The sequence below is a fragment of the Pongo pygmaeus genome, chromosome 6 (genome assembly GCF_028885625.2).
Source record: "Pongo pygmaeus isolate AG05252 chromosome 6, NHGRI_mPonPyg2-v2.0_pri, whole genome shotgun sequence".
NCBI lineage: Eukaryota > Metazoa > Chordata > Mammalia > Primates > Hominidae > Pongo > Pongo pygmaeus.
The window spans coordinates 47270606-47282972 of NC_072379.2; the positions used below are offsets into that span (position 1 = coordinate 47270606).

The 12367-nt window shown below is 40.0% G+C and overlaps 1 protein-coding gene across 1 annotated transcript in view; it reads right to left on the minus strand.

Moving 5' to 3' along the window:
• POU6F2 (POU class 6 homeobox 2) overlaps positions 1-12367 on the minus strand; it is a 478158-nt gene that overhangs the window by 254231 nt on the left and 211560 nt on the right. The window contains exons 3-4 of the mRNA XM_054495337.2: positions 8602-8693; positions 5317-5545 (exon numbers count right to left, since the gene is read on the minus strand). Of these exons, the coding sequence (XP_054351312.1) occupies positions 5317-5545; positions 8602-8693 (321 nt within the window). The remainder of the gene's footprint in view (positions 1-5316; positions 5546-8601; positions 8694-12367) is intronic.

Consider the following 12367-nt stretch of genomic DNA (forward strand, 5'->3'; position numbering starts at 1 on the left):
TAGGACTGCACATCTTTAGTACAGCTATCTGTGTTCCAAAGTAATAAGTAAAAGGGAAGACACTCACTTTTCAAGGAGCTTATGGAGTATGTGACAGAGCAAGCTTAGTTATCTTCTTTCTTTGGAGTTTATGGCTATTATTCGTCTTATTTCACAGGTGTGTGCTTGCTTACAGTCATCAGAGGCCAAAGCCCAATAAACATGGGATGAAGGATGCAGGGATGGAGAGACCCAGTGTAGCTGATGATGGATGGTACTTGGAAGGGGAAAGGGGCACTCAAGGCAAGGTAGGAGAGGGCACAGAACTCACCTATTTCACATAGGGACACAGGGCTTTGAGGAGCAGGTCATTTCTAGATCTTATCTGAATGTTCTGAGTACAGCATTTCTGAATCCCATCCAGAGCTTCCAAGGACTTCATTCAAAACAGTCAGAAGCTAAACCTCACCATTGGCATCTCCTGAGCTCAGAATTTGTCTCAGTCCTTGCTCATAAGAGGCCCTACTGGCTTTTACTGTTACTAAGAGAAAGGCCAGTGTCCAACCTGCCTTACCTGCCACCCCTTCTGCTGACAAGAGAGGCTCAGCTTGTTTCTTAAGCTCGCTTGTCCATGTTCCATACCACATCATTCTGGCTTCCCACTTCCCACCCACATCATAGCCGAGAAGACAGAAATGAACATCTCAATCTGGGGGCAGTCAATCTCCAGTCTGGCCAGTGACACGAGATAGCTTAAATTAAAAGTCTCAGCCTCATGGTAATTTTTCTCTTGGATAGTCAGAATTTTAGATAGACATGGAGATAAGGATAAAGATAAAGATGATGGAGATAGAGAAAAATGGAGAGTTCCTGAAAGGTACATGAATTGGAAAGATGCCTGACCTTAGAGGAGACAAAATGGAACATGAGTGAACCAGAATTATGGTTCAGCCAAAAGCCATCCAATGCAGTACAGAAACGTCCTGGAGGGAGCAGGAGAAGACAGGGAGATGGGTCATTAGTCATTCTGGGTGTGGGGATTAGATGCCTGCCTCCTGCAGAGGAGAGGATGATACAGCTTGCAGCCTTGTGGTTTGCTGGATGCTCTAATGCCCAAATTCATTCCAGGTTCCAATGAGGCTGGGTTACAGGGCTGTTCCTAGGATCCTGCAAGATGTCTAACTCCTTACAACTGTGTATCTTCTTACAATAAGAACTCATCACTGATGAGACAGGAATCAATCTCTTTCTTGCTGGGAAGGATCTGAGAGAAAGACAAAACAATCCCCAGGCCACACATACAGATTTTCTGCTGGGTCATAAGGTCTTTTTATCAGCAAAGCAAAACTTTCACTGGATAAAATCTCAGAGCAAGGACTTCAAGAGGGCTTCCACTCTGTAAGAGAACTTCCCTTGGTCTTGAGGATATGAAAGTGCTAACAGAAGCAAAAATGTTCCCACACATTATTCCTTTCTGTCATTCTCATCTGGAGGCCTGGGGTGGTGAGTGAGAGCGGGAGCATTAATAAGGACATTCACTGCCTTCATGTGGGTCATCCATTGTCATAAGAGTCTCTGATTCTGGCTGCTGGTGACATTGGGGGATACCATGGACTGGATGTTTGTTCCTCCCACCCCACCAAGTTCGTATGTTGAAATCCTAACCCCCAAAGTGATGGTATCAGCAGGTGAGGCCTCTGGGAGTTGATTAGGTCATAAGGGTGGAGCCCTCATGACAAAATTAGTGCCTTTATAAAAGGAGCCCTGAGAGTTCTCTCCTACCTTCTGTGGTGGGAGGACACAGTAAAAAGACAGACATCTATGAACCAGGAAGTGGGCCTTCACCAGAATCGAATCTGCCTGTGCCTTGATCCTGGACTTCCCAGGCTGCAGCACTGTGAGTAACACAATCTGTTGTTTATAAACCACCCTACTTATGGTTTTTATGTTATAGCAGCCCAAACAGACTAAGGCAGGGAGTTGCCTAATGAACTTTGAATGATCTCCCTAGATCAGCATTTCTTAAACTTTAATGTGCATGGGGATTATCTGGGGATCTTTTAAAAATGCAGATTCTGTTCCGAGGGTCTCGGGTATCTCGGGTAGAGCCTGAGATCTTGTATTTCCAGCAAGCTCCCAGGAGACATTGATGCCGCTGGTCTGGGGACCATGTTTTAAGAGGCGACTGTGATATGACCCCTCCTGTCAGAGTCGAGAAGAGCTGCTCTCAGTGTAACAGCATGTCATGAGTGCTCATTAAAATACATGTGTAAATGATGGCCTCCAAGGCTCTGAGAGCTATTCCGTGTGACTTGATAGGGGATGTAAATGAACACGCTCTCAATCACTTCAGTAAAAAGGAAAATATTTGAAAACTTATCCCTGAATTCCAAACCATTAAGAGACTGATGTCAGCAACTTTTTTTTTTCCTTTCATCCTAGCAAATTTGTGACTTTTGAGCTAGAAGAATAGACAGGCTAGAGGGCTGGGTAGGAAGGCTGGAGATAATTCCAGTTGGCCGAACTGTTTCATGAGTAAAAGCTTAACACTTCACAATGAGGAAAAGGGAACTATTCATGACCAAGCATGTTACATGGTAACAGGCTCTGCTTCAGACTAGGTGTGCAGACTAGGTATGCAACCTGCCCCTCACAATGACCCACCAAATCTGTTTTATAAAATCACTGGAGAAGTGGGGTGTTTATTATAGATGAGGAGACTTAAGAGTCATTTTTAAAGACTCTGAAAAGCCTTGGGTTGATACTGATTTATTGTATAGGAAAGAGACGGGGGAAAGGAAACAGCCTTCTCCCGTTGCTGTTGACTGCATGAATGCATGTAAGGATTTCTTCTAAGGTACTGATAGTCCATTTACAAGACTCTCACCCTTAACTCTCACCTTTGAGAGAGGATGAGATTTGAGGTCATCTTGAAGACTAGCTCAGTCTCAGAACCCCTGCAGATGACCTTTCAGCCTGTCAGACATTCACTCACCATCCCAAGAGTCCCACTGCTTCTGCAACATAACCTGGAAAGCTCCACAAGCCATTGATTCTGCCTAGGGATTGTCAAGGGCTGTGCAATAGGTTGCCTAAAGGTGGGAAAATCAGCTTTGGGATGGCTGCTGGTGGATTGATTACAAGGTGACCACTGGCTTTGCCCTTTAGGTGGTGGACATTTATCTTGGGCGCTTTCGAGGCATGAGACTTTCCTGATTACCATCCTTATTGCCCTTGAACTTCTCGTTAGGATGACCACTTCTTTCTGGGTTACCTGAAACTTATATGAAAAGAACAGAAAATCCCAAGGAAATTGGAAGGTAGAACTTTCCTGGATCTTGACAGTGATTTAGGACTTGGGATTCATTCACAAAGAAGAAGGCATTGGGGAAGGAGCTTGATGTTAAGCCTAATTAGAAAGCTTTTCCTATAACCAGCTAATTTGCAACTAGGAGGTATTTTATTCTAATAACCTCATCACCTTCCCTCCAACGTCAGTGAAATTTCAAAGAGGAAGACAAAGGGGGAAATGTTCACTTGCGCATGTGTAGCAGACAAGAGCTTGGGTGTCAACTCCAACCCACTTCTGAAGATGACGCTGAGAGGGAAATTGTGTCAGAAGCGCCCAGGGATAAGAAAGCAAGTGCTTTTGTTTCCCCTACTTAATCAGGCTACAAAGCTTAGGATTCCTTTTCTGAAACCAGAAGTGCCCCAAAGAACCAAACTCCAAACTATAAGCTAATAGTGAACTTTGATATTTACAACAAACAAAAACAAAAGGGAAAATCTTGGTGGAAGAAGTCCACGCTGGACCAATCACTAATTTTGAACCCTTAAAAAAACAGGTACTAATATCTTAAGAATACCAAACCATGATCAAGAAATAACAAGCCTACTTTTTTTTTAAACTCTGATTTTTGGCATCCATCTTAACCAAGCAGGATTAATTCGTGGCCTAGGAGCTCTTTGAGCTTATGTTTATTTATAATATTCAATATTCCCATAAGCACAAATGTTCCAAATGGAAGGCTGCATTTTGATAATGCCCATTTCTTCATTAAGATTTCATCATCCACCTACATTAAAAAGCCTCTCCCTACACTTTGTTGCTTCGGCTTTCACCTTGTGTATTCCTGCTTTATTTGCTTAATCTTGAGATCTGGCTTCCCAGGCACTCTCAAATTTGAAACAAGCAAAGTTTGTGCATTAGCGTATCCTGGGCATGCATGATTTATGAATGGCAGGTTTCTTGGCACAATTTAATGGTACAAGAGAGACTTCGTTTTAAACATTAAAATGGAAGTCAAGAAGTGGCAACAACGGGTGGGGTAGCAGAACACAGAGCACAGAAAGAAGTTTGGGTCAAGAGTTAACAGTTCTTACTTGGTCTGTTTCTTAGTCTTGTGGACTGATTCTCCAATAAATTATACGAAGCCCTAACATTTGACCAACTAAAAAAGTATTTTAAATTGCTATTCTGATAACTTACCCAGACAAGCCCTCATTCTGCAAAAAAATTTAATTGCTAATGTTTGTATATATATGAAGAAAAACATCTTTGACTAGTCCAAAATAAATTCATTTACTCTTTAGCAGGCATCCTATTTATATTCAGGTCATTTTCCACCAAAATAATTCTTCCTCTGACAGAATCTTTTGTAAATCAATCTATCAGTCAATGCTACCAAATCTTTTAAAGAAAAGTCAAAACCTTCATAATATCAAGACAACTATCCTTCCTAAGTAAAATTAGAGTCTGACTTGTTATATGTCCCTGTAACATAAAGGCTCAACATACAAGTCTATTTTTCTCATTGCAAAATATGAGCTCAGGTAACACAATTTTTGTTTAATAACTATAACTAAAACATACTTTGTAGAGCAAAATAATCATTAATAAATTATTCCAAATAATATCTTGTATTTGAGATGTTCCAATCACTTCAAACACAAACAAGCAACCTCTAACTTTTCTTTACCCATGACTAAATTGAAGAATTGGTGAGATGATAACTCAGGTCTTCAAATAAAAACACAGGAATTTTACTTTTAAGTTTTTGATATGTCATGCAATGATGACTCATAAATGCTTCCAGGAGACCTGAAAAGTTTTGATACCAATGTTAGGAAATGAGGATTGATAAAACCAATTGCTTGTGCAAGCTCAGGATTCACAGACAACTGAAAATTTTGCTTCCTACGGAAGCCCTCCATATCATTTAGGGCAGAAGCAACTCTGAACCACATTCACCATTCTAGGCACTTTTTTTTTGTCCACTTCAGAGAATACTGGCCAATGGATAGAGCCTTACGTGGTGCATGGACACTATGGATTACCTTGTAGATTTTGCAATGGCAGAGTCATAATGCCTCCAGCTGCAGCTGCTGCCACCAGCCCTTGGATGTTGGTGAGATTCGCTGTTGGCAGTGTGAGAACCAGTCCTTGCTGGCCTCCTAGCTGTCCCGCCATGTTGAAGGGAATGAGGATTGGCTGGTTGAGAGCTGGGGGGCCTCCTGGCATCACGCCGGCCACAGCAGAAGCTAACTGCTGTGCCGTCAGAAGTGGCTGCAAGGAAACAGATACAGCTAGCTCACTTTCCTATGGAACCAAGGCATGGGTTTTAAAAACATCTTCCTTCCATTTAAGCAGGGTCAGAAAGTTCCCGAAGAAGTACCAAAAAACATGCTCTATCTCAGTAAAAAAAAAGATTGGTAGAAAAAAATTTTCAAAGTTGCATTTCATTGATTTCTTTGGAAAATTTCATTTGGTTTGGACTTCTTCTGAGGAACGCAAATACCTTTACAAGTAATAACTTACGTTTATATGCTATTCTTCCATTGAATTTCCATTTGATCTTATCTTCATATATTTGAAGCTCTCAGCTAGTTTATTCTCTGTTGTTCCAGAAAGAACTCATTGGGATCAGTGGGATTTTTTTATTCAAAAAGAGCAACGAAATACTACTTTTGACTTTTAAATTAACAAAAATAATGTAGAAAATTTACTCAATGCTGGAAAGTCTGTATTGACATCATTATGCAGATCTATGGCTGGGGGACATGTACACTAGCATAATCCTTTTGGAAAGCAATTTAGAAATAGATTATCAAGAGCTGCAAAAATATTTATCCCCCTTTAACTCAGAATATACTCCTAGGATATAGCTTGAAGATATTATTCAAAAGGAAATAAGATAACTGCATAAAAACATGCATTGTTTCAAAATACATAAATATTGAAAATAGTTTATTACAGTACTAAACTAGATGAAATATTGCATAGTCATTAAAATGGATCATTATGACACCTCTTTAGAAAAATAGAAAATGTTTGCAAAATGAGAATACAATAGAAAATAAGCTGGATAACTATTAAGTAAACTTGAATGATTATTGTTAAAATGGTAAAATTACGTATGTACAATGACAAGATCTAAAACAGAATGTAAGACATAAAAATATTTGATGTGGATAAAACTTAAAATCTTTGAAAATAATTCTTTCGTTATTACTCTAACATCATTTGCCCAATTAAAATGATATTATACAAACACATGTTTACATCCACTATGGATGGAACAGCCCTTCTCTGGTAGGGAAAGGCAACTGCTGGGCATGTTTTGAGTACAGCACGTGGGCTCTTCACCAGGATAACATGGGAAGGATTCCTGCCCTGGTTAAGCCAGATGACCACAAGAGTCATTTGATCTTAGAGTCCTTGATTCAGGACTTTCATTGCAGCCTTGTGGGAGCCATGTGGAACATAATAATCCTATATCTGTTGCTCTTCTACAAGAACCAATGCAAAACTCTTATGTGAGGGGTAGGAAATTAAATACAGGCATACTACCAAGCTCAATGTATAATAGCCAGGCACTCTTCTAATGCTGTAGTTATTCTACCAATGAGATACAGAGAGGTTAGTAACTTGCCCAAGTCCCATGTCTAGTTGAGAGGGGGTTCAAGTTCAAGCCCAGGAAGGCTGCTCCAGAGCCCATGTTTTACCCCTTTCTTGTATCCCCTCCAATACAAACAACAGATTTAGAGAAGTGGGGCTGCTTTATCTGAAGAGTGAGGGGAGGTGTGGAGAGGGCTAAGCCCACACTTTGGCCATTCCCTGCAGTGTTCCTTTCAGGACCCTTTGGGGGAGACTCTGCAGAGCCCTAGGATTCTGCACAGCTGAATTTAGAACTGCTGCTTTAGACCCCACAGGCCTTGCTCCTAATGTATTTGTGCACTTTGCTAAATTCACACCAAGTAACTGTGCTTCCCTTTTTAAAAAAATACAGTTATTCTAATGAGCAAAATATACTTCGGGAATGAATACAAAATTATAAGCTGGCCCTCAGATTCCAGGTGTTACATCACTGCCAATAGCGATATTATGGTAAGAGGGAAGGCAAATGAATAGCTCTCAGACCATATATGGGTCATAGATTTGGGGGTTTTGGCCTGCAGCATTTTAAAAATAGGATTTGTGGGCTCAAGGCAGGGCATGCACTCTCCAGTTTGTCAAAAGGCCACCACTCCTCACTGACCTGGGCCTGTGGGGCTGCCTACCCAAACTGAAGGCATTAGAGTGTGTTACCCCCAGTATGTTCACAGACAGGTGTGCAGGCATACACACACACAGACACACATAATTACATGAACACACACATGATGTTACAAGCATAAAATTATAAAGAGTATGACACCAAAAATCCTGTTCCTGAGAGTCCCAGGAAAACTCTCTAGGCTTCCATAAGCCAGCAGACATTTCCCCAGGCTTTCTGTCCACAGGCACGGAGTGATCTGTGCTCCGAGATGGACTACGGGATCTGAGGCCATAGGGAGTCTTGGTGGCGAGTGGAATAAGAATGTCAAGGCCAACCCTCACTCTAAACTTGGGTGAGCCCTCAATGTGCTTAAAGTCATTAACTTCCAGGAGCAATAATGACAACAAAAGGGAGAGAAAGGCCCAAGTCTCAGCTTCTCTTTCCAAAAAAGCAGGATGAACTCTGAAAGCTTCACACTAAATGACAGAGGTAAAAAGGAAAAAAAAAGCCCAGCCTTTTATAATTGTGTTCTGCATCTCCATATAGCCCACACCAGGCTGCAAAAAACAAATATTGGACTTTAAAAAATAATGATTGTGTTTCTTTATTAATGCAAGAGCTATGTGTGATGTACAGTATTGTCAAACCCAATAAGCTGAACTTGCATTAAAATTGCATTAACGTTTTTATATTAAATCACATCTTGCATTTCAAAAATGGCTATAGTAAGGTTGAAATAACTTAATTTTCTTCATACTCCAGTCATTAAAGTTTTACTTTCCAGAAAACTGCATGGTAACCAACAGCACAATTGTAGTGGGTTTTAAGTTAAAAAAAATAAAAAGTGTTTCCACGTGATTAAAGCCAACCTTTCCTTTAAGAAGAGAGAAGAGTTTTGCAAACATATATTTTCTTGGTGGTATTTAATAAATAATGTAGTCATACTGCTTTTCATACGAAAATTTATTAGCATCTTTGCTCTGTTGGAGTTAATTGGATTTAACTCATTATTATTTATTTGGTGATTTATATGGTTAAACCATCCTAAATGCAGCCCAGTGGAAAGCAGTTGAGAGATACTGACCTGTGGCCCAACTGGAAATGGGGGGTGGGTCTGACTGGCCTGGTGTTGGTCAGGAGTGCCTGGGTCTGATAGTGCCGGGTTTCCTCTGGCCCCTGGAATTCAAAAGAGAAATGCTCCCTTAATATATGATCCAGCCTAGGAACTGCACACTACCCCATTTTCCTGTGATGTCACATAACATTAAGGCATAGATGATATGACAGAGTGGTTTATCAATATCTCCAGTGCTCATATCACTTATCAATTGCATAAATAATGATGAGAGACGTTCAGGATGGCCAAGTTCATCAAGAGGTAGAAGAATAGAACAGCAGGAAATGTAGCACAGTCAGTTTGCATAGAGTATGCTAGTGTGTCGTATGTGTGAGAAACTGCACCCTTTAAGTACAGGCGAGCCACAGCTAATCTAGTTTCCTAAAATTAAACAAAGTGTGATCTCAGATATGACGAAGTCCATCAATATTTCCCCTAATATGGCTTTCCCCATCTCCTTCATACTCCCTAATATGGCTTTCCCCATCTCCTTCATACTCCCAAGTTCTTCTTCCGTACTCTTTGAACACTGAATCTTATGACATCGCTTTCCTGAAAACAAAGCCTTTTTCCATATCACCTTATACAATGTTCTAAAAAGAATACGGCTCTCCCTAAGCAAGAGTCCCAGGTGCTCATTGAAACAGTAGGAATCCCACAATAGCTCCAGGGAGCTCCGCCATGCTAAGCACAGAACACAACTTGCTTCGTTTACGGGAATCCTATTGGACAGCAAAGCAGAAAAAATGAAATTCCACCAAAGAGCAAATCCTTCAAACCCTTTTAACATGGTCATTTCTCTATGTGTGTTTCTGTGCTTTGTTTCAGGACAAACTGTAGCAGGTAAGATAGTGGTAGAAACAATAGATACACAAACAAACAAACAAACAAATAAAACCAGTGGCAATTTTTGAGAATTTCTACTTGGTAGCTTTGTTTCCTTGGAGTTTTCTAATGGGTGGTTGAAATCCAATTCCAAGCAAACCTTAACAAGATCCTCTTTCCTGATGTTTGTCCTATGAATAACAAGTAGAAGACAATTCAAACCCTGTTTACTGGCATGCCATGGACAACCCAGAAAAAAAGATATGACTCTGTCACACTTATAAATTTTAAAGAAGGTATTATTGGCTCATTTAAAACAAATTCTCCTATATATTCTCCAAAGGGACAGACTTATAAATAATGGAAACAGGGGAAAATACTTCAGCACATTAAGCTACAAATAAAATTGACTGCTACATATTATTCAATTGACTTCTATCTCCACCACAATGTGTCAATCATAACAGCATTTTATAATAGGATTAAGCAATAAATGTGCAAAGCCATTATGCAGAAATCTGAAAATCTGATTAATTTGTAATATTTTTTGTGCAGAAAGTCAGGAATGGACATTGCTCGGGGAATACTTACAAGCATTCTATTGAAATTTCTAAATTGATTTGGAACAAACTAATAAAAACACAGACTTGCTGATATTTTATAAAGTGAATTCTGTCAAAATATGTTTGGCATTTTAATGATTGTTGTCATTTAATAACAAGGGTAAGATGACGCATCATAAGATGCCAACCATTTCCTCATAATGTGCAGAAGACCTTTCTTCTAAATTTTTTATATGTGATTTACCTATTATGCTTAAAAGCACGGCATTTTAAGCCGGGAGATGGCTTGTGCAGTGCAAACCTTGCAAGTCTCTGTTCTTTCTTATATACCCAAGTCCAATTTTGCCCTAAAATTCTCAGCAGAAATTTATGTACTTCAAAGAGCTTATGAGGTTTCAACGTGATGTTTTGGTCAAATATTCAGATTAGGTAAATTCTCAAATGGCTAAAAATGCACAATTTTTTAAAAAATTTCGTTGTTTTTCCATACTTGCCAGGCATGGGTTTTTATGCCAGACTATGAAAAGAGTGTTTTTACAATGCACAGAAAAATAGAAAAGCCCTTTTAAGCAATTAGAAAATGAATACCTTCATTCTAAAAAATTTCTATACCATGCTAAGCCCTTCTGTCTCGTTTCTTTCATACACACCAAGCCCACTATTTGGCTCTGTTTCTAATGCATGCCATTGTAACGTTTAGGATTGTTCTCACACAGGCACTGTGTCAACAAGATTGTGCATTTGTTCCCCTCAACTTTACACAGATTACATTTGCTTACATTTATTCTTTGTTGCTTTGAGGCCTAGCTGGTGCTCAGTAGCTTGTTCTGAGGCTGGTTAATTCTCAAAAACCACGTTCAGTGCAGTCCAGGGCAATTCCACACAATTTCATGTGTAAAATGAAGTCTTTCACAGGCTCTAGAGGAGATTATGTATGCTCTCCTGCCTGGATCCAAAAGTAATGTTTCTTCTTCGTGTGCATCCCCATTTTCCTGAAACACATGTATCACGCATAGCCTTGTAGGACCATAAACTAATCTGTCTGGTTGCAAGGCGGCTCTGGAATCAGGGGCCTTCTCAGAGCCAGAGGGGGAATCAGGAAGTCAGAATGAATAAATGGCGTTGGCTAAGGGTTTCAGAGAAATTTGAAGCAACACTTAGCTGAACGTTTGCAGAGAATTTGACGTTGGATATTTTCATGGGCACAGATATGAAAACACAAACTTGAATGGGTTGGGTGGGTTCCTCCTGACCAGGAGCCTAGGAAACATGTTACATCTCTGAGACCAAGGAATTCCAAGAAAGCTCTCTGAAGTCTGTTCTGAAGTTAGCAGCCTGTGCTTTTGCAGCAGCAACTATGAGCTCTATGGGACAGGGGCTGTGCTGCTGGTTCATCACTTTATGCTGTCATTTCATTCACATTTCTTTTTCAATAGAAATAGGGGTCTGGCTTTTAATTCAGCAGTGATATAATTCCTTTAAGATAGGTACTGGCATCCACTTGACTACTCACTGTTGTTTAACATAAACCTTTGAAATACCTTTAAATTATTAGCTTATTGGCAAATTCTACCTCGATTCCAATTTAGATATTAAAAGCTGTTTGGTGTAAGAGTTAAAACCAAGAACTCTAAAAAAAATTTAAACTCTGCCTGGGTTTAAATTTAGCACTACCACTTAACTGAGAATGTGAACTCTGGCTTGTTTTCCAACTTCATGCATCACCTTGTAAAAGTCAGGGATAACAATAGTACCCCTCTCACAGCATTGCTGTTGTGAAGATTAAATGAACTAATATGTATGTAACTTTCTTGAAACAGTGCGTGCTTGCCATATAAGTGCTATTTCTCTTGATTATTATTATTTAATAAAAATATTTAATTTGTATTTTTTTTGAGAGAGATAGTATCTCACTCTGTTGCTCCGGCTAGAGTGCAGTGGTGTGACCATTGCTCACTGCAACCTTGATCTCCTGGGCTCAAGCGATCCCCCTGCTTCAGCCTTCTGAGTAGCTGAGACTACAGGAGCGAGCCACTACACCCAGCTAATTTCTTCTTTTTTTTTTTTTTTTTGGTACAGAAATCATCTCACTCCATTGCCCATACTGGTCTTGAACTCCTGGCCTCAAGTGATCCTCCCACATTAGCCTCCCAAAGTGCTGGGATTTTAGGCATGAGCCACAATGCCCAGCCTAAACTGTATTTAATCTAATAATATTTAATATTATTTAATTTGTCTATAATAGTGACCTGCCCCAAGTCAACTCAATTCATATTCCTGCCCCTCTGTCCCTTTGTGTGGAGTTCACATTCTCTTGCACACTGGCTAAAGGTGGCCACTGTGCA